This window comes from Colias eurytheme, chromosome 13 (genome assembly GCF_061535395.1).
Source record: "Colias eurytheme isolate Ceu_HAF_F1 chromosome 13, ilColEury1 Martin Lab GWU primary, whole genome shotgun sequence".
NCBI lineage: Eukaryota > Metazoa > Arthropoda > Insecta > Lepidoptera > Pieridae > Colias > Colias eurytheme.
In genome coordinates, this window is record NC_142992.1 from 633104 (window position 1) to 655452 (window position 22349).

The following is a 22349-nucleotide window of genomic DNA, read 5'->3' on the forward strand; positions in this document are numbered from 1 at the left end:
TAAGTATATTCCTAATTAAAATAGAAATGAAACAACGAAAACGAAAACACTTCAAAACTTTCGAGAATTATTTTAAAAACATATCAGACAAATTAATTTTATTATTCAAAAGAAGCCTCAAATGAATAGGAGGATTACCTACATAATACATCAAGCCCACACATGATATATTTTTAGCAAACTAAATTTGACATAAAACCTCTGTGCATAAAACATTGAGGTATTTAGACAGGTGAGTGATGGACGTTCGAAGGGAGTGAACTTCTTAAATAATTAAAATAATATATTGTATATTGTAGTAAGATTACTAGCTGTTCACCCGCAGCTTCGTCCGCGTGATCAAAGGAAAAGACGTTCTCGTTCCCGTGGAATTTTCGGGATATCCTATGTGTCCTTGATGATCCTATGTGTTAATCCAAGTTACCTTCTATGTGTGTGCTAAATTTCATGAAAATTGGTTCAGCAAAGAAATATTAATGGCCAATTTTTACAGCTTCTGGATATTCTTTGTTTAAGTTAATAATCAAAGAAAGAATGTAGGTATTAAAATAACAAGAATGTATAATTTCTAAGACCAACTTAAAATTGTCTTCCTATGTAAATATATTACCAAATTTCTAATGAAAAGTTCGAAATTTACTAGTCCCTTAAGAATAATTAGGGTTTTTTCAATACTGAGAGTACCTTAAATTTGCAGAGCGAACGAGCAATAATTAAAAATTCTCAATTTAGGGATTTGATTGTAACCGAATTGGGGAAAGTGGATCGTGACTTGGAAACTCGTCAGTTTGAAATCGAATTTTAGAATTAGGATTTTGAGTTGTTTGAGTCACGTATTTTATGGGAGTTTGTTACAAAAATTTACTTTGTATAATAATTCTGAATTTACCGACCATTTTGATGCTGTTAGTGCTAAGGTAAATTAATAATTTTTAAATTTATTTATGTGAACGATTTTCTGTTTGCACGTCCCAACGAAAGAATGGAATGTTATATTTTTTGTATACCTAATTGTAGTCGGGATAAAAAATGATACAAATTTTCAGAAGGAAGTAATTTGTAGTTTATCAAGACTTTATTAGATAATTAACGCATAGTAACATATATTTTCAACCACTTATAAGCAGAAACAAATAAATCAATAAAATAAAAACTTACCATCAATATTAAGCTGCAGCTCCCCATCTAGATATTGTCCCACCTTCACCCAGTGGTAGACGCCTCGCGACACCTAAATGAGAGAAGCATTTGAGTTGTGGATTGAAAATTATTTATATTTAAGATTTAGATAAAAGTAAGTTTAATATTATGTTCGAATTTTCTTTCGTTTCTGTATTTTATTTGCCTAAAATATCACCTTAGAAAACAATCATAATAATGGAGTACATGACGTGTAGTAAATATCTAGGAAAATAAATTAAAGGAGAATGGGCATTTTACTATGGAAGTTGGGCCTGAACCCTTGAGTTGGACTAATACACATGAGATATTGTTTTTATAATAGATCATAACACATACATAACGGGAAAAATATATATAAAAAAATAATCAACCGGGTTTTTGTACAGTCACATCAATTTTTATTTCTTTGTGTACAATATTTTTTGCAATAAATAACTGTTATAAGACAATGACAATATCTTTATGTTACTCCAATTCACTTTCACTTACAAATACGTACTAATCTTAAGCCTTCTAATAACCGAAATACACTAATATTATGTTTTGTAACAGGTACCTAGATACCGTGTTTATTATAATTCAACGTAGTTAGACGTTTTTTGTGGTTAAACTCAGTCACTTCAGTGACATTTAGATTTATATTTACTTCACTCGAATTAAAAACACCGTTATTGTGCGCAAAATAATAGCCAAATAAATAAAACTTTTTGCCTTGACTGTACAAGAACCCGGTTGATTTATTTTTTTATTTTATTTTTTTCGTAAGTTATGTGTAATGATCTATCACAAAAACAATATTTCGTGTGTATTGGTCTTAGCCAAAGTTTCAGGCCCAATTTGCCCATTCTCCTTTTAAATGAAATAAAATAAATTTAAATACCTGTTTGAAGTGCAGAATATTGTACCGAGCTGGTCCATCACCGTTTGCGTCAAAGTGAAACTCATCACCGCTCAGACCTGTTTAGGAAATCTCAGTTAATTATAACAAAAGGGAATTTCAATCTGCACTATCCAACTAATATTATAAATGCGAAAGTTTGTGAGGATGAATGTTTGTTACGCAAATACTACTGAACAGATTACAATGAAATTTGCAATGTAGGTAGCTGAAGCCCCAAAATAAGACATAGGCTACTTTTCATTCCGGAAATCTCACAGGAACGGTAACTACACAATTTTCAAACAAGTACGTAATTCTGACCTCAACTTGTTACGATAAGTTGTGTATAAAAATATTTATTACCCGCAGTCTCGCCCAAAGCGGCTGTATAAAAATGCTCTATATTAAGTATAACACAACAGTAAAAGGACTTTTCCCATTACTGTTATATTATTTTATCATTTTTCTGGTTGAACCCTTTTTCTGGAATAAACTTCCATCTATCTATTTATCTTGACATTCTTGTCGCCTTCCAGTGTATCGATAAAGAATAATATTTATTCAACTTTTCCATTTATCCGTTTAAACAGCACCATTAATTAACTATGTTCCTGAACAATATCCAGTTATACCTTTAATATAGCAGCAGCAGCAGTTTGTCGGTTAAGAAAAGTTAAACGCCGCCATTTTACATACAGCCTAGGTTATTAACAAAGCAACAGATTTACCATTTATCTAAAACATACATCTATACTAATATTATAAAGCTGAAGTGTTTGTTTGAACGCGCTAATTTCAGGAACTATTGGTCCGATTTGAAAAATTCTTTCGGTGTTAGATAGCCCATTTATCGAGTAAGGCTTTTATATATTTATCATCTCGCTAAGCCAACAGGGGTGGAGCACTGCGAGTAAAACCGCAGGGCACAGCTAGTATACAATAAAGTGACGTACCTGTGAAGTTCACCTTCCTCAAATATCGAAGCAGCTCAGCGCCGCTGGCGGGCCGCATGGCGTCGCACAGCCCGGGCTTTCCACCACACACCGCCGCATGCATGTCTCTATAAAGAAATATTGATCTATAAACAGATAAATGTATAATAAAAAAAGAGACATGCAATGTTATAAGTCTAATGTTAAAACATTATCTTCGTACAAGCTGCGCTCCGCGGTTTCACCCGCGTGGCTCCGCTCCTGTTGGTCTTAGCGTGGCTAGCTATAGGCTATATATCATATAATATAGCCTATAGCCTTCCTCGATGAATGGGCTATCCAACACCCAAAGGATTTTTCAAATCGGACCAGGAGTTTCTGTGATTAGCGCGTTCAAACAAACAAACTCTTCTGCTTTAAAATATAAGTATAGCCTACCTATCTATTAATAAGGATTTTATTGTTAAAGTTTATCAGTTCACGAACAGATTGGACTACATAAATTACTAAGATAAATTATAAACAGTAATGGACACAGTAAACTCAATACCATAAGGGCCGGCGCCCACTGCCGGCACGGCACGGCATGGCACGGCAGAGCATCCCGCGGCGTGCAATGGCATCCCGCGGCATGCCGTGGCATCCTGCTAAAAGCCCCACTAATGCTGCATAAGTTTCAACCTTATTTCAACTAGCTAGCAATCATAATTCCTCGACCCCAAAGCAAGACACGTCATGCCGGCAGTGGGCGCCGGCCCTTACAGTACCACCACTCTATTTGGAACCTTTTAATTGATTTACGTTCAGAACCTGTTCATTTTTTCACCTATACACGTAAAAGTCTTTAAAGATTTTTAATACATAACATAATGTCATACCACCAACGAATCTTTCTTTCAAGCGACCTAAATTTCCTAAAGACCAAAATGTAACAAGCGTTACTTACATAGCGTAATAATTTCTCCCCAGTAGGCATAATTATACAATTCAGCAGTGCTGACTGCTGGTTAAGGCGATTGTAATTAATCATCATTAATTATAGCTAACTTAAGCTATTTCAGTGAAGGTGAATAAAGGGTTTTATTGAAGTAGGTATAGTATTATTGGAAATTCGTAATAAATTGTAAATCGAATTATGTAGAGGTATTAAATTTTTGACCGCCTCCTTGGTACAGTGGTTGACGCGTGAGCGTAGAACCGAGGAGTCCTGGGTTCGATTCCTGGTGGAGACGAAGAAAAAAATATGTCTCGGTCTGGCATGACACAGAAGGCTGATCACCTACTTGTCTCTAAAGAAAATCGATCAGTGAAACAGATGTATGTCCCTTACCCCACTTGGGGACGTGGGACTTCACACACACACTCACATTAAATATTTAATTCCGGTCCATCGGTTAAAACTAGAAACTGATGCTTGTTAATTAAAATTGTACACTAGGAAATAAAACCCTGGATAGGTTTTCAAATTTTACTTTTAAGACATAGTACCTATTCTTATTTAAATAAATATTTAAATTACCCAAAATAAACAACGTAGAGTCTACAATAAAATGAAATATAATAATTACCCCTTTGGTAACCTAATAAATACGTTTATTTTCAATAACAACAACAAAACCTAATATCAATTAGGTTTATATCGTTGAAATAGAAACCTAATTGGTATTAGGTTTCAATTTAGCTGCGGTTCGTTTACCGAATAATCTTATTTATATCCAGAACGTAAATTCGATTTTTATCCATGTTCACTTTTAGTATACGTGAATTGACTTTAGAAATATACTAGCCACTTATCCCGGCTGCGCTCGGGTTGACCTGGGATAAAAGTAAATTAAATTATCTATAGTTTATGACACTCGCATATAACGTGGCTATCGGTAAAATATTTTCTTAAACCATTTCAATAGATCCACAAACTCACAAACTTTAACTTCTATACATATAATAAAATCGTAGGAAAGTCAAAACTGTACATTGAATATTTTTTTAAAAGAATACATAATCCATGATCTATAATCGATATAGAAGCCAAAAACATAGTTTTTAGAATTTTTGTCTGTTTGTCTGTTTGTCGGTTTGTCTGTTTGTCTGTTTGTCTGTATGTTTGTCCAGGCTAATCTCAGAAAGTACTGCACGGATTTACTTCAAATTTTGCATGAATATTACTAACAGGTCGGGTCAGGCTGTTATATACATATTATCATGCTATCACCTTCGGGGGAGGAGCTGTGAACCTTTATTTTTCTTACGTATTCCGTGTACTACGACAGCGTACAATATAAAGACTCATGTTTAAATGTTGTTTTTGAGTAAGCCATGCTATTGTCTACCTTTACACTATAAAAACTACATCATTTAAGTAATTTTGGCAGAGAAACAGTATAATGAATCTTAGTAGTATAAAGACAAATTTAAAACAGCGCCATCTATGAGATTTCATTAAAATCAAATCAATTTACATAATATTAACGCTTCTTGGAAATTCATAATATAAATATTATGATGTTGGTGAGGTTGTTTTTTTTAAAGTTAAATAAATAATTCATATCTTCCCAGAGTCCATTTCAGGTGTGCTTATATTTCATGTGAATATACTAAAATTTTATAAGTGAGGGTAGATGTTTATTATTTGATGTCAAACAAGACACCATTACAGTTAATATAGGTAATAGTAGATAACAGTGATTGTGTTCATTCATTACATTTTTATAAATCTTCGGCTTTTTTTTAATTTTCGCATTCTTGCGTTCCCACAAAAGGTAAGTTGTAGCTTTTATATTTATTCTTTATAATTATAATTATATAGTTAGACTCATCTTTATAATTAGTTAAAGTATGACAAAATAAGAAAATGATGAAATTTTATTTTTATGTATAACTTTTACAAGACTATATTAAACACCCAAAGAAAGTCACTTTAGTTCTTGATAAAACTTTATTTGTTAGTAGCTTTTTAATAAACTAAGGTACAGTTATCTTTTGATTTTTTTTAATAACAGATTCAATGTTAATAAAAATTGACGATTTGCGTGAGGATGTAGTGGAAATTAGTAACCTTGCGCGTGGTCAATCATCAATCATCAATACATATAGGTAATAAAATTCTAGAAAAGTGATGTCTGTACAATGAAAATATGTAAAAAAAAATAGCAGGGGTTAAATTATTAAATCGATCCCAAACCCAAAACTGTAGTTAAAAATTTAACTTAAGCTGAGGTAGAAGGGGGAGGGGTCAAATTAAAATTATGCTTACTTCTAGGTAAATTTTCTACATAAATTAATGTCCTTTAAATTATGTCGCATTATATTTTTAACCCCCGACGCAAAAAGATGGGTGATAAGTGTTTGACCGCTATGTGTGTGTGTGTGTCTGTTTGTGTGTGTAATCCGAATTAGATGTGGTTTTGATGTTAGGCAGCATATTTTCCGACGCTGGTTCTTAGATAAAGTTTATCAAAATCGGTTCATCCATTTATTATACCTTTATAGGGGTAAAAGTGGGAATGTGGGAAAAAATATTAGTAATATTTCTATCCAATTCGGTTTATCCATTACAGCTTCTATTAGATTACAGCGGTAAAAGTGGGAATGAACAATAATGGAATGTTGTCAAATAATATACTCAAGCGGTAAGTATATCAAAATATGAAAGAGTAACGTGTGAATTACAATTAGTAATGTTTTATCGAAATCGGTTCATCCGTTTATTACATATAGGGCACTTTAGGGGTGACAGTGGTTAGATAAATAAACCAAATGGAGCATCAAACGACAGGCTATGACGTGTACATATAGGTACAATTAGATAATATGGTTTACATAAAAATCGGTTATCCCATTTACTAGGGGTGGAAAGGGAAGGGTTGAAAGTCTGTTAAAGAAGAGGGGGATATGGGAGCGAGAGGATAGCCACACCCTGGAAATTTTGAACTCTACTCAAAGCCACATAGGCCTGGCCCTTGGCAATTTTTTTTCCTAATGATACCACTTCTTTTGTCACTGTGGTCCATTACAATTTGTGCACGGTTACGGGCACCTTAACCGTGCACAAATTGAAAGATGTCAAGGAGCAACAAACTTATAGATATCAATATGATGTAGGAATGTAATATGGGGGTAGGTCTCGCTTACTTGAAAATAAGAAACCGAAGTTAAATATTTAAAAATTAAAAAAAACCAACGCAACGAATGTAAAGGAATAAATAATAATTTTACAAACTTCCCGACGATCTTTAAAATTAAGTACCATTATAAAAAAAATATAATATATGATATGATAATGATGGTATGGCAGCCCCGACGTCTTTGTTTTTTTATTTTTATAAATATTTAAAATGGTATTTATTAATTTTATTGCACGGTCTAAACGGTTTAGTTCACAGGTTTAGTTACTACAGGCGTGAGACAGGAAAGATGAGCGCTGAGACAAACGTCAAAACGCAAAGGAATAGAATCCGCTATCGATACTAATTATTGTCATAAGCGTATGATGTTTTGCTAAGGATTTGTTCACCATACCAACGACGTCGACGACCACGAACAAAATTTTCATCCAGTTGTAATATAACAAAATTGTGCAAAACACAATTAAAAATAAAATATTAAAATTTCCTGTCGTTCTGGTGATTGGAATTTTTATATTTGAGATCAACGAATGAAAAAATAGATTATTCGTAGACATGGTGGCTCCTAGAAAAAAAAATATTTGAAGTTTTTTATAGATAATTTTATTATCTACAATTTTGGTAGAAGGTAATTATATGATTAACTTACCGTCTCGGCAAAAAGGCAAAGAACCTATTTCTTCTTTATATATTAATTGTCCTCGAATTTTTTTTATTTCCGAGTACCAAAACTAAACTTCAAATAAATTTTTTCTAGGAGCTACCGTTTCTACGAAAAATCTATTTTTTCATTCATTGATCTCAAAAAAAAAATTCCAAGCACCAGAACGACAGGAAATTTTAATATTTTATTCTAATTGTGTTTAGCACAATTTTGTTAAATTGCGACTGGATGAAAATTTTGTTCGTGGTCGTCGTCGTCGTTGGTAGGGTGAACAAATCCTTAGCAAAACATCATACGCTTATGTCAATTATTAGTATCGATAGCGGATTCTATTCCTTTGCGTTTTGACGTTTGTCTCGGCGCTCAGTTGCTTCACGATTTATTATCAAAAACATCCATACAAGGAAGGAAGAAAAATAAATTTGCTCCCTTCCCCTCTGGTGCCTAAAAATAAATTTTACGTAGAAAATTAATTAGGCATTTATTTTTTTATTTTTTAGCTCAGTTTAGTAATAAATTTTACTAACAGTTCTTTTAATTATTTATGGTAGTACGTGTTTATTCAATAAAAATTAAGTAGTAACTACTATGCAGTCACTATTCCACGCGGACGAAGTCGCGGGCACAGCTAGTTTTATAATATAAGTACAGAACAATGTGTAAAATCAACTTGAATCTGAAAATCCCTTTCCCAGAGGTGATACAGATATAATATAATATTATTACGTCTTCACACAATGTTATATATATATTTTTTAATATAAGTATTACTTACTGTCTTTAATTTAATGTATATTGTCTGTATCATTTTTTTGGGAATAAATGTGTTTCTATTTCTATTTTCTATTTCTTGAAAACACACCCTAACGCTGTTATTTACTTATTTGTAAAAGGAGTCCTAACAACATTTGTCATTTTAAGGTCGAATGAATGAATGAATGAATAAATACTTTATTTGCACCAGAAACAAAATAATAACAAAAAAAACACAGACAATAGAAAACGTACAAAAAGGCGGCCTTATCGCTAATACAGCGATCTCTTCCAGGCAACCTTAGGTCAAGGATCATGAGAATTACGTCATAATATATTGAGGTTGATGGTGCACAACACTATTTATAATAAATTATATATACATAGAGATAGTTACGCATCCACCCCAACCCTCTGTGTTAGGTTGAGCAATAGCTTTCCGCTGGCCTCAGCAAGACCACCGGAGAGTTCTTGCAATTTAACATAAGCATAGCAGTTATTGAAAAACATTTGTTTCGTAATAAGGTATTGATTGTATCATTGCATGTAATTCTGGCATTAACATTTGTGACTCCAAATCGTCCACTTGTTATAGTTAAGTAATAATTAAATAAGTTTAATTTTAATTTAATTTTATTTTTTTTAAAAAGTCAAATCGCTCCCGCAAAGTTTAACTGGCGCAGCCGGTAGGATAGCCATATAAGGTCTGCATGTCTAGAGGTCTTCAAAATTAGCCCTAGAACATTGCTATAAAGGCCGTGCTATCCTAAAAGAACCGAAATATAAATTTGTTAAACGACCACGACGAGGAATAATGGGATCGACGATCGGTTGGTGAGTAAAACTTTTTGCCATCCTTTCTGATATATTCCTATATCCTTTTCACGAGAGTGTAATTTTGACTTTTAATTATTTTTAACTGTTATTTTGGGATTGAACGTCTCGCATTATAACGGATCTGGTTTTAATATGAAATTCTATTAAATCAGTAATTAGTTATAACTTATACATAAGAAATATCGTATTAAATTCTAAGAATTGTCTTGCATAAAACTCTGCACAGACTAATTAACTATAGAGTGTAACTTAATTAAAAGTTTTAAATTAGAAAATTAAATGATTTTTGCATATTAATATTAATTGATTTAATTGATCTCAAAATCGATCGTAATTCAATTAATGATTTTTATATTTTATATGTGATTTTATAACTTATTTCAAGTTTTAATTTTTATAGTAATTGATAACATATATTTCTTTTATTGTGCTATATTTTAAGAATTTTTATTACTTATATTGTGTTTTAAATTGATTTCTGTGTGTGTGATTTTTATAATTCGAAATTATTGTAATTGGTTAAAGACTTCAGAACTTTAATTACTCTGTACTTATTTAACATGGAAAGCGTAAACGTAATAACAATTCCGAGTGATATGTTAAAGCTTATTCCTCTTTTTGGTGGAGACAAAAGAATTTTGAATTTATTCTTTCGAAAATGCGAATATATAATTAATAAATTTAGAGGGCATGAAGAGCAGAATATTTACGTTTTACATGCAATAACTAGTAGATTAATAGGCGATGCCGCCGCGTTATTATCGGAGCGCGAAGATATTAATACTTGGCCCGCGCTAAAGGAATTACTAGAACAACATTTTGGGGATCCGCGCAGTGAGGATTGCATAAAAATCTCTCTTGAGTCCTGTAAAATAAAATCCGGGGAAAGTTATCTTGAATTTTGCAATAGGATACAGAATATTAGATCGTTACTAATATCGAAGGTTAATTTATCGGTAGATACGGAAATTAAACGCGCGAAAATTGCGATTTATAATCATACAGCCCTGAACGTTTTCTTGTATAATTTGCCCGAAAGTATGGTGCGAATTGTTAGACTAAAATCGCCTAATACATTAGAACAGGCTCTGGAAATTGTGTTAGAAGAAGTTAATTTCCACGAACAATATCAGTCGCGCAATCGTACCCATAATAATACAACGGTGCCCCAATTTTTACAAAATCCTCAACAAAGATTTAATTTTGGGACACCAAATGTACCTCAAAAATTTGGTTTTAAATTCACACCCCAACAACCGTTTAATAAAAATCCACAATTTGGTTATAAGCCACCGTTTAATAAAAACCCACAGTTCGGGTATAGACCTTCATTCAATCAAAATCCACAATTTGGTTATAGACCAACATTAAATCAAAATCCACAATTTGGTTATAGGCCTACATTTAATCAAAACCCACAACTTGGTTATAGGCCCCCTCAAACTTTTGGTATGAAGCCACAGCATTTCGGTCAAGGACCTCCTCAAAATAACCGCTTTGAGTCTACTGACGTTTCCATGAGGACGGCACCCCCTCGACCGCAAATAACTCAGCAAGGTTTTAGACTGAATGAAACCGACATACATAATGACAATTTACTATATGACAATTATTACTATGACTATAATCCTTACGACTATACGAATTACGAATACGATGAGAATGATATTTATATACCCACTGACGATACTGAAGAAATTAATGTGCCTCCGTCTGATGAAGAAAATTTTCAAACGGAAGCCTCTACAAAGGAGAAATCATAGAATTAAATTGCGATCCAAATCTGAAATTGCCACACATTTATATTCCTGAAATTAATTCCAAATTTATGATTGATACTGGGAGCACGCGATCATTCATCAGCCCCCGAACTGCCTATCAATATTTTCCGAATTTTATAAAATACTAGCTGTGCCCGCGACTTCGTCCGCGTGGAATAGTGACTGCATAGTAGTTACTACTTAATTTTTATTGAATAAACACGTACTACCATAAATAATTAAAAGAACTGTTAGTAAAATTTATTACTAAACTGAGCTAAAAAATAAAAAAATAAATGCCTAATTAATTTTCTACGTAAAATTTATTTTTAGGCACCAGAGGGGAAGGGAGCAAATTTATTTTTCTTCCTTCCTTGTATGGATGTTTTTGATAATAAATCGTGAAGCAACTGAGCGCCGAGACAAACGTCAAAACGCAAAGGAATAGAATCCGCTATCGATACTAATAATTGACATAAGCGTATGATGTTTTGCTAAGGATTTGTTCACCCTACCAACGACGACGACGACCACGAACAAAATTTTCATCCAGTCGCAATTTAACAAAATTGTGCTAAACACAATTAGAATAAAATATTAAAATTTCCTGTCGTTCTGGTGCTTGGAATTTTTTTTTTGAGATCAATGAATGAAAAAATAGATTTTTCGTAGAAACGGTAGCTCCTAGAAAAAATTTATTTGAAGTTTAGTTTTGGTACTCGGAAATAAAAAAAATTCGAGGACAATTAATATATAAAGAAGAAATAGGTTCTTTGCCTTTTTGCCGAGACGGTAAGTTAATCATATAATTACCTTCTACCAAAATTGTAGATAATAAAATTATCTATAAAAAACTTCAAATATTTTTTTTTCTAGGAGCCACCATGTCTACGAATAATCTATTTTTTCATTCGTTGATCTCAAATATAAAAATTCCAATCACCAGAACGACAGGAAATTTTAATATTTTATTTTTAATTGTGTTTTGCACAATTTTGTTATATTACAACTGGATGAAAATTTTGTTCGTGGTCGTCGACGTCGTTGGTATGGTGAACAAATCCTTAGCAAAACATCATACGCTTATGACAATTAGTATCGATAGCGGATTCTATTCCTTTGCGTTTTGACGTTTGTCTCAGCGCTCATCTTTCCTGTCTCACGCCTGTAGTAACTAAACCTGTGAACTAAACCGTTTAGACCGTGCAATAAAATTAATAAATACCATTTTAAATATTTATAAAAATAAAAAAACAAAGACGTCGGGGCTGCCATACCATCATTATCATATCATATATTATATTTTTTTTATAATGGTACTTAATTTTAAAGATCGTCGGGAAGTTTGTAAAATTATTATTTATTCCTTTACATTCGTTGCGTTGGTTTTTTTTAATTTTTAAATATTTAACTTCGGTTTCTTATTTTCAAGTAAGCGAGACCTACCCCCATATTACATTCCTACATCATATTGATATCTATAAGTTTGTTGCTCCTTGACATCTTTCAATTTGTGCACGGTTAAGGTGCCCGTAACCGTGCACAAATTGTAATGGACCACAGTGACAAAAGAAGTGGTATCATTAGGAAAAAAAATTGCCAAGGGCCAGGCCTATGTGGCTTTGAGTAGAGTTCAAAATTTCCAGGGTGTGGCTATCCTCTCGCTCCCATATCCCCCTCTTCTTTAACAGACTTTCAACCCTTCCCTTTCCACCCCTAGTAAATGGGATAACCGATTTTTATGTAAACCATATTATCTAATTGTACCTATATGTACACGTCATAGCCTGTCGTTTGATGCTCCATTTGGTTTATTTATCTAACCACTGTCACCCCTAAAGTGCCCTATATGTAATAAACGGATGAACCGATTTCGATAAAACATTACTAATTGTAATTCACACGTTACTCTTTCATATTTTGATATACTTACCGCTTGAGTATATTATTTGACAACATTCCATTATTGTTCATTCCCACTTTTACCGCTGTAATCTAATAGAAGCTGTAATGGATAAACCGAATTGGATAGAAATATTACTAATATTTTTTCCCACATTCCCACTTTTACCCCTATAAAGGTATAATAAATGGATGAACCGATTTTGATAAACTTTATCTAAGAACCAGCGTCGGAAAATATGCTGCCTAACATCAAAACCACATCTAATTCGGATTACACACACAAACAGACACACACACACACATAGCGGTCAAACACTTATCACCCATCTTTTTGCGTCGGGGGTTAAAAATATAATGCGACATAATTTAAAGGACATTAATTTATGTAGAAAATTTACCTAGAAGTAAGCATAATTTTAATTTGACCCCTCCCCCTTCTACCTCAGCTTAAGTTAAATTTTTAACTACAGTTTTGGGTTTGGGATCGATTTAATAATTTAACCCCTGCTAATTTTTTTTACATATTTTCATTGTACAGACATCACTTTTCTAGAATTTTATTACCTATATGTATTGATGATTGATGATTGACCACGCGCAAGGTTACTAATTTCCACTACATCCTCACGCAAATCGTCAATTTTTATTAACATTGAATCTGTTAATAAAAAAAATCAAAAGATAACTGTACCTTAGTTTATTAAAAAGCTACTAACAAATAAAGTTTTATCAAGAACTAAAGTGACTTTCTTTGGGTGTTTAATATAGTCTTGTAAAAGTTATACATAAAAATAAAATTTCATCATTTTCTTATTTTGTCATACTTTAACTAATTATAAAGATGAGTCTAACTATATAATTATAATTATAAAGAATAAATATAAAAGCTACAACTTACCTTTTGTGGGAACGCAAGAATGCGAAAATTAAAAAAAAGCCGAAGATTTATAAAAATGTAATGAATGAACACAATCACTGTTATCTACTATTACCTATATTAACTGTAATGGTGTCTTGTTTGACATCAAATAATAAACATCTACCCTCACTTATAAAATTTTAGTATATTCACATGAAATATAAGCACACCTGAAATGGACTCTGGGAAGATATGAATTATTTATTTAACTTTAAAAAAAACAACCTCACCAACATCATAATATTTATATTATGAATTTCCAAGAAGCGTTAATATTATGTAAATTGATTTGATTTTAATGAAATCTCATAGATGGCGCTGTTTTAAATTTGTCTTTATACTACTAAGATTCATTATACTGTTTCTCTGCCAAAATTACTTAAATGATGTAGTTTTTATAGTGTAAAGGTAGACAATAGCATGGCTTACTCAAAAACAACATTTAAACATGAGTCTTTATATTGTACGCTGTCGTAGTACACGGAATACGTAAGAAAAATAAAGGTTCACAGCTCCTCTCCCGAAGGTGATAGCATGATAATATGTATATAACAGCCTGACCCGACCTGTTAGTAATATTCATGCAAAATTTGAAGTAAATCCGTGCAGTACTTTCTGAGATTAGCCTGGACAAACATACAGACAAACAGACAAACAGACAAACCGACAAACAGACAAACAGACAAAAATTCTAAAAACTATGTTTTTGGCTTCTATATCGATTATAGATCATGGATTATGTATTCTTTTAAAAAAATATTCAATGTACAGTTTTGACTTTCCTACGATTTTATTATATGTATAGATGAACCCTTTAAAGTTATAAGCACCCATGCATCCAGTCAACATGACGAAGTTATAGAAATTCCGCTTTTTCCAACGTTAAATACCCCTGACGACCACAAATTTCATTTGTATGACGTAGACGAACGCTATGACGGACTTATTGGTAATGACCTACTGAAAAAAATAGACGCAATAATTGACCTGAAACATTTGCTACTGAGAACCAGGAACACAGACATCCCCATCATTAATAATAACTTAGATTATATTATCCACTTGCCACCCCGATGTGAACAGAAGGTAAAAATTCCTACCGACCTTCACTCAGGTGTTGCAGTAATCGACTTTAAAGAATTTAAACCCGGAGTAAGAATGCCCTCAGCACTAGTTAACTGTAATAATGGCTATGCGACAACAATAATCCAGAATAGCGTAGAATCACCCATGACTCTGAAAATTAACGAACCTCTTCAAACATCAGACCCTTCCGATTGTAACTTTGTACATAACGACAAACACAACGACAACGAAGATGACGAATTACTCAAAAATAATTTATCAAAGCTGAGACTTGACCACACTAGCGAAATAGAGCGTAATAAGATATTCGCCCTATGTCACGAATATAGGGACATATTTTATTGCGAACAAATCCCATTAAGTTTTACAAACGAAGTTAAACATAAAATTAATACCAAAAACGAAGACCCGATTTTTGTTAGACCGTATAGACAGGCTCCTGCGCAAGCAGATGAAATTAATAGACAAGTCGAAAAATTACTTCAAGACAATGTAATACGAGAATCACATTCCCCGTGGAATGCTCCAGTTCATTTAGTTCCGAAGAAGCGCGATGCTTCCGGATTAGTTAAATGGCGTATGGTAGTTGATTATCGAAGGCTTAATGACGTGACTGTTGACGACCGTTATCCACTTCCTAATATTACTGACTTACTGGACAAACTTGGTAAGAGCCTCTACTTCACTACACTTGATTTAGCAAGTGGTTATCATCAGATTGAGGTAGACGAGCGAGACATTAAGAAAACAGCCTTCAGCACTCAGTATGGATACTATGAATTCCTTAGAATGCCATTTGGCCTAAAAACAGCTCCTGCTACATTCCAGAGAGCAATGGACAATATATTAAGAGGGCTACAGGGAATACATTGCATGGTCTACTTGGATGACGTAATTGTATTCTCCTCTAGCTTAGATGAACATATATTAAAATTAAGAACCATTTTTGACCGACTCAGACAGACAAACTTAAAGGTACAACTAGACAAATCTGAATTTTTACGAAAAGAAGTAATTTACCTCGGACATACTATTACTAAAGACGGACTGAAACCTAATGACGATAAAATTACTGCGGTACTTAATTACCCGATACCCAAAACAACTACTGAGATCAAATCCTTCCTTGGTCTTATAGGATACTATAGACGGTTTATTAAAGATTTTGCACATGTAACGAAGCCCTTAACATCTTGCCTGAAAAAACGGAATAAAATCATTTTAGATAAAAATTACATAGACGCATTCAATAGATGTAAGGAACTCTTAACGAATGCACCACTTTTGCAATACCCAGACTTTGAAAAACCTTTTATCTTAACGACTGATGCGTCTAATGTTGCGTTAGGGGCAGTATTATCACAGGGCCCCATTGGAGGCGATAAACCCGTTGCATATGCAAGCCGCACCTTAAGTGACACCGAATCACGCTATAGCACCATAAAACGCGAGTGTCTAGCCATTGTTTGGGCTATTAAACATTTTAGGCCTTATCTTTATGGTAAGAAATTTATGATATATACAGATCACAAACCTCTATCATGGCTTAACTCTCAAAAGGATACAAGTAGTAAACTGACTCGTTGGCGACTTCGACTCCAAGACTATGATTATGAAATAGTTTATAAGAAAGGGAAGCAAAATCTAAACGCGGATGCTTTGTCTAGAATTAGGGTTAACGCTACGCATTCCGATAACGAAAACGAATCTATGGTTGTTAATATAGACGATAGAGACAATAGGCCAAGAACGCGTAACGACTCTAGTACAATTACTATATCAGAACGCGATTCTAGTGAAACGATATCTATTCCCGACTCTGAAACTCTATCGGCGATGAGTTCTCCTAGAACATGTGACTACCCAGTCAGGTCACCATCTGTAACGTCGAAATCGGATACAGTTCGTTCAGCTAATATTGTAGAATCGTCCGGTATACCTATATTACATGAAGCAATAGACACAAAACCAAATCAAATTTTAGTATATACGTGGTTTAAGAACGAAATGCAAGTTCACGACCTTTCACGTGAAAAGCAAAAGGTTTTAGAAGTTTTCTTGCCTACTAATAACCAGGATCTAGTAAAACAATTTTTAAAAGAGTATATTAAACCAAAGGTTAAGTATTTCATTTATTTCGAAGATGATGAACATCGCAAACAGTTCACTAGCATTGTCATAGAATTATTTAGAAAGGATACAGTATTGTTATTTGAATGTACGGAGCGTGTAGTTTTTATAGAAGATGAGAAGGAACAAAAGGCTATTATAATAAAACACCATCAAGGCAAAACGTGTCACCGCGGTATTAAAGAGACTCTAGCAAGTATACGTAGAAATTATTTTTGGCACAATATGCAGGAAACTATTTCAGCCCTTATTAATGCCTGTGAAACGTGTTGTAAAATGAAGTATGATCGTAATCCCTTTAAACCTATTTTACAATTAACTCAAACACAAGACGCGCCGTTCCAAGAAATATTTATTGATATTTTTCAGATAGAAGGAAATTATTACTTAACTATTATCGACGCATTTAGTAAGTTAGGTCAAGCCATTCCAATAGACAATAGATCAACGGCAGAGGTAGTGCGTGCACTCATGAAGTATTTTTCATTTTACGGCACTCCTAGAAAGATTAGTTCAGATCCCGGTAGTGAATTTAACAACGAGCTAATGAAAGAATTTTTGAATTTACATAAAATTGAGCTTCATATCGGCTCACCTAATAATCCTAATTCAATGGGATTAATTGAGCGTTTACATTCGACCATTAGTGAAATTTATAGATGTGCGAAATATGAAGAGAAATGCACGGATGCAGCATCAGTAATGATGTATTCAATTATTGCCTATAATAGTTCAATTCATTCAGTTACGGGCTTAACCCCTTTTGAAGTCGTATTTGGTCACACGGATTCAGGTAGCTTATTTAACGCTGATTTCGAGCAGCATTATATACAGCAATTGGTTAAGGACCATGCAAAACGTTTAAAGATTCTATATAAACATTTAGCAGAGAAAATGATCGAAACTAAGCAAAAGGTAAAGGATAGGAGAGGTGGTGAAGACCAAATCAGTCTCCCATCAGGAAAAATTATATTTGCGAAAGACGTTAATAAGCGAAAAAGCAAGGATAAGCCGCGATTCCATAAAGCTAAGGTTATAGGACAAGGTTCAAGGAACGTTATACCGATAGAGATTGGTAAACGGAAGACTAAGGTCCCTATTAAAAATGTAAAACGCCCTCCGCAGGTGGTGTTGGCTGATAGTGATGAGGTCCGCGCTGGCCCTTCAACTACAACTTCTTCAACATAACCCGGGAATTTATCCTGTGAAAGAAGGGCAAGCATATCTCCAAACAGACTATTGGACTATAATTAAGGTTTTAAATTTAGATAAGATAAATGATGACTTAAATTTTATTATTAGCAAATACAGTGAATTCGATAGTTTAATTAATAAGAATATTTCATACTTACACGATTTTCAAGTGGCAAAATATCACGCTGAATATATTCGCGACATAACGGTTCAGAAATACGAACAGTTAGTTCCACACAAACGCGTCAAAAGAGGTATCCTCAACCCTCTGGGTTCCTTAATTAAAATTATAACGGGAAATTTAGACTATAGTGACGCAATTAGATACGATAAACTTACAGCTAAACTTGAAAACGATCAGACTATCATTAGAAATAAAATTACCTTAATATCTAAAATGCTCGATAGTTTTATCAATTCTACTGAAGTCTTAAATCAAAATTCTAATATATTAGATAAGCGTTTAAAAATTGTAGAATCTATGATTAAGGAATTAGCATCTAAGGATAATCATTGGGTTTATACTACTTATGTTGTAAGCCTTTTAAATTTATTTGTTAGTAATTTTCGTTCTATTTTTATAAAATTAGGAGAAATAGAGACTGCTCTAGCATTTAGTAAAGTATCCATATTACATCAAAGTATTATTAATTCTACTGAACTGTTGCAACATTTAATTCTTATATCTCAAACTGAAAATTTAGTGTTTAAAGCGAGTGAGGCAAATTTAGTAAAACTAGAAGAAACTATTAATGTTAAATCGTATATTAAACAAAACCAGATTACGTTCATAATGGAGGTTCCAATTACAGATAATTATACTTATAACTATTACAAATTATACTCTATACCTATGTACCGTGAATCCGATAGTAAAACCTTTTCTATTTTTCCTAAATATCCTTACCTGTTGGCAAAGGGGATGAAATACTTACCGATTGTAAAACCGTGCCGATCGCTCGCTGCTGGAGAACAATTTCTATGCGATGAACAAAATCAAACGCCATATCCTGAAACTACTTGCATAGAACAACTGCTTAAATTTGAAGGAAATCCAATGCACTGCGAACAACAGCTAATCAATATAGAGAATGTAAGAATTCAAAGAATCACACCTATAAGTTGGATACTTTTCTCAAAATACAGAAATACTCTGACTCAAATTTGCAATGGTGATGTCAGCAAATATCCTGTCGTGGGCACATACATAATGACCATCGACGAACCATGTAGCATCGAGATCCAGAATATAACGATTCGCCCTCACCAAGTAATCACTGAGAATGATCCTGTAGAACCAACAAAAATTATAGTTTTGCCGCAATTACCTGTGAATAGAACTCCAATATTATCCAGTACACGTGTACTCAATATGCGAGGCATCAACTTGGACGAAGTTAAATATATGTCAACGATATTAAAGCAATCAGTGTTCAGTGATAGTGAAATGGTTAACAGTGAAAGAAATTTTAGATTCAGTGCTACTTTAGGCTATACGTCTCTATTTTTAATCTTTGTACTTGTAATTCTATTTTTACTTTACTTACTTCGTTATAAGATATTAAATGTAACATGTCTGCGAAATCATCGGATAGTTATTAAAAATGAACAAACCGATAATTTCGCACTTAAGGAGGGAGGAGTTACGCATCCACCCCAACCCTCTGTGTTAGGTTGAGCAATAGCTTTCCGCTGGCCTCAGCAAGACCACCGGAGAGTTCTTGCAATTTAACATAAGCATAGCAGTTATTGAAAAACATTTGTTTCGTAATAAGGTATTGATTGTATCATTGCATGTAATTCTGGCATTAACATTTGTGACTCCAAATCGTCCACTTGTTATAGTTAAGTAATAATTAAATAAGTTTAATTTTAATTTAATTTTATTTTTTTAAAAAAGTCAAATCGCTCCCGCAAAGTTTAACTAGATACAATACACAATTAAATAGATGAGTATACTACATAATAATATAATATACATATACACACAAACATACATTTCGGACGGTCTTTGGTCCAGACAGGTCTTTTGTCATTAATACCTATGTATTAGATATCTGTAGTTAGTTAATCATGTATTCTAAACCACAAATATATTTATTTTTATTTTACGATTAACTTGTACGATTGTTTCGTTTTACAAACTAAAATCTGACCTATTTTCAAAATTCTACAGCTACAGCTAAAGCTGCAGCGGATTGAGTGACAAAAAACTGTTATTATCTCGAGTCCAGCCGGACAAAGCCGGGGAAAATGGCTAGTTTATGTGTGAAAGCTACTCTGAAATAAGCTTAATTTTGTAGCGTAAGAAGGAGTAACAAAACGAATTTTTGTTTATTCTTATAATATTAAAATAGTGGAATGGAAAACTTTAGATATTTATAGAACTAGTACAGAAACGTTAAGACAAATAAAACAAAATATTCAGAGCACGTGCTATAAATTCATTTATAAGGCTTAGGGTGGTAATTAACAGCGTAGATAAAAGCTTTTTAATACTTAATTTAACTTTGAACCCTACCCTTGGAGATTAGATGGGTTATTAGTATAGCTTACTTGTGCTACCTGGCTTCATTTGAAATATTGTTACGCATATTGTAGATTTATTGGCATATTATTTTATTTCAAAAGAATGTATAATGTAAAGAATAATATGACTTTTTTCATGTTGTTTTATGTAGGTATGTAATGAGTATTGTCAACTGTGATTGTCGATATTATATAATCCATACTAATATTATAAATGCGAAAGTAACTCTGTCTGTCTGTCTGTTACTCAATTACGCCTAAACTACTGAACCAATTTGCATGAAATTTGGTATGGAGATATTTTGATACCCGAGAAAGGACATAGGCTACCTTTTATTGCGAAATATGTACCACGGGCGAAGCCGGGGCGGACCCCTAGTCTCTTATACAACTATGTACCTATATTACAACATTCATTTTAATATAATGATTACTATGTATGATAAAAATAATCAAGAAATCCAAGCAATATTCAAGAAACAAAATAAATACGAGCTTACAGAATTTCTAGTCCGGGATACATCGCCCATTTTTGCAAGTGATTACTATCAAGCTAATTTTTCGTGAGTAGCTTTATTTTGATGAGATGCCCAATAATTTCATGTACGAAACTCTCGATTGTGGTAGCTTACAGAGGTAACAAGGATAAAAATTTTTGATTTGACGGTTCTCAAATATTTATTACGCAATTTGTAGGACAATATGTCTGTTGAATTATATAAGTATTAAATAAGTGAAAATAAAAAAATCAGCTGGTTAGTAATCATTTATGATGACTTCGTTATCGATACACATTGGAAAGGGGGACTCTTTGATCAAACCATAGATTTTGTAGGACAAAAATTTTTTCGAATAATTTAGATAATTATCTTGAGATTGAACAAAAAAAAAACATTCAGTTAGTAATTAATATTTGAGAACCATCAAATCAAAATATTTTATCCCTGTTTCCTCTGGTAGCTACCACAATCGAGAGTTTTGTACATGAAATTATTGGGCATCTCATCAAAATAAAGCTACTCACGAAAAATTAGCTTGATAGTAATCACTTGCAAAAATGGGCGATGTATCCCGGACTATTCGACATATACGAGTAAATAAACAAGGAAGAGTAATTCCGTATAAATAAATATTCATTTAATTTATGTAACAAAATATACGTGGGTTTGCTTTCACGGAATGCTCATGTTTGGATTTCATGATTCATCTCGGCTCGTTTTATTAAATATTGAATGTAGCTTAGCTAAAAGTATCTATGTATTTTGTTTGGTTTGTTTTCGAGATAATATTCACAGTTAATATACGAGGTTCTATGGCGAAATAGTTGCGCTTATAACAATAAGAAACATCTGTTGGAGCCATATTGTATGGAGCGGAAAGTGGTTTTATGTGTTATTATACGTATATCCATACTAATATTATAAATGCGAAAGTAACTCTGTCTGTCTGTCTGT

General features: G+C 33.0%; 1 protein-coding gene across 1 annotated transcript in view; it reads right to left on the reverse strand.

Annotated features, from left to right (window-relative positions):
* LOC149903188 (metabotropic glutamate receptor 2-like) overlaps positions 1 to 22349 on the reverse strand; it is an 87752-nt gene that overhangs the window by 18826 nt on the left and 46577 nt on the right. Inside the window, exons 8-10 of the mRNA XM_090109048.1 lie at positions 3016 to 3122; positions 2063 to 2139; positions 1159 to 1231 (exon numbers count right to left, since the gene is read on the reverse strand). Coding sequence (XP_089965174.1) covers positions 1159 to 1231; positions 2063 to 2139; positions 3016 to 3122 — 257 coding nt within the window. The remainder of the gene's footprint in view (positions 1 to 1158; positions 1232 to 2062; positions 2140 to 3015; positions 3123 to 22349) is intronic.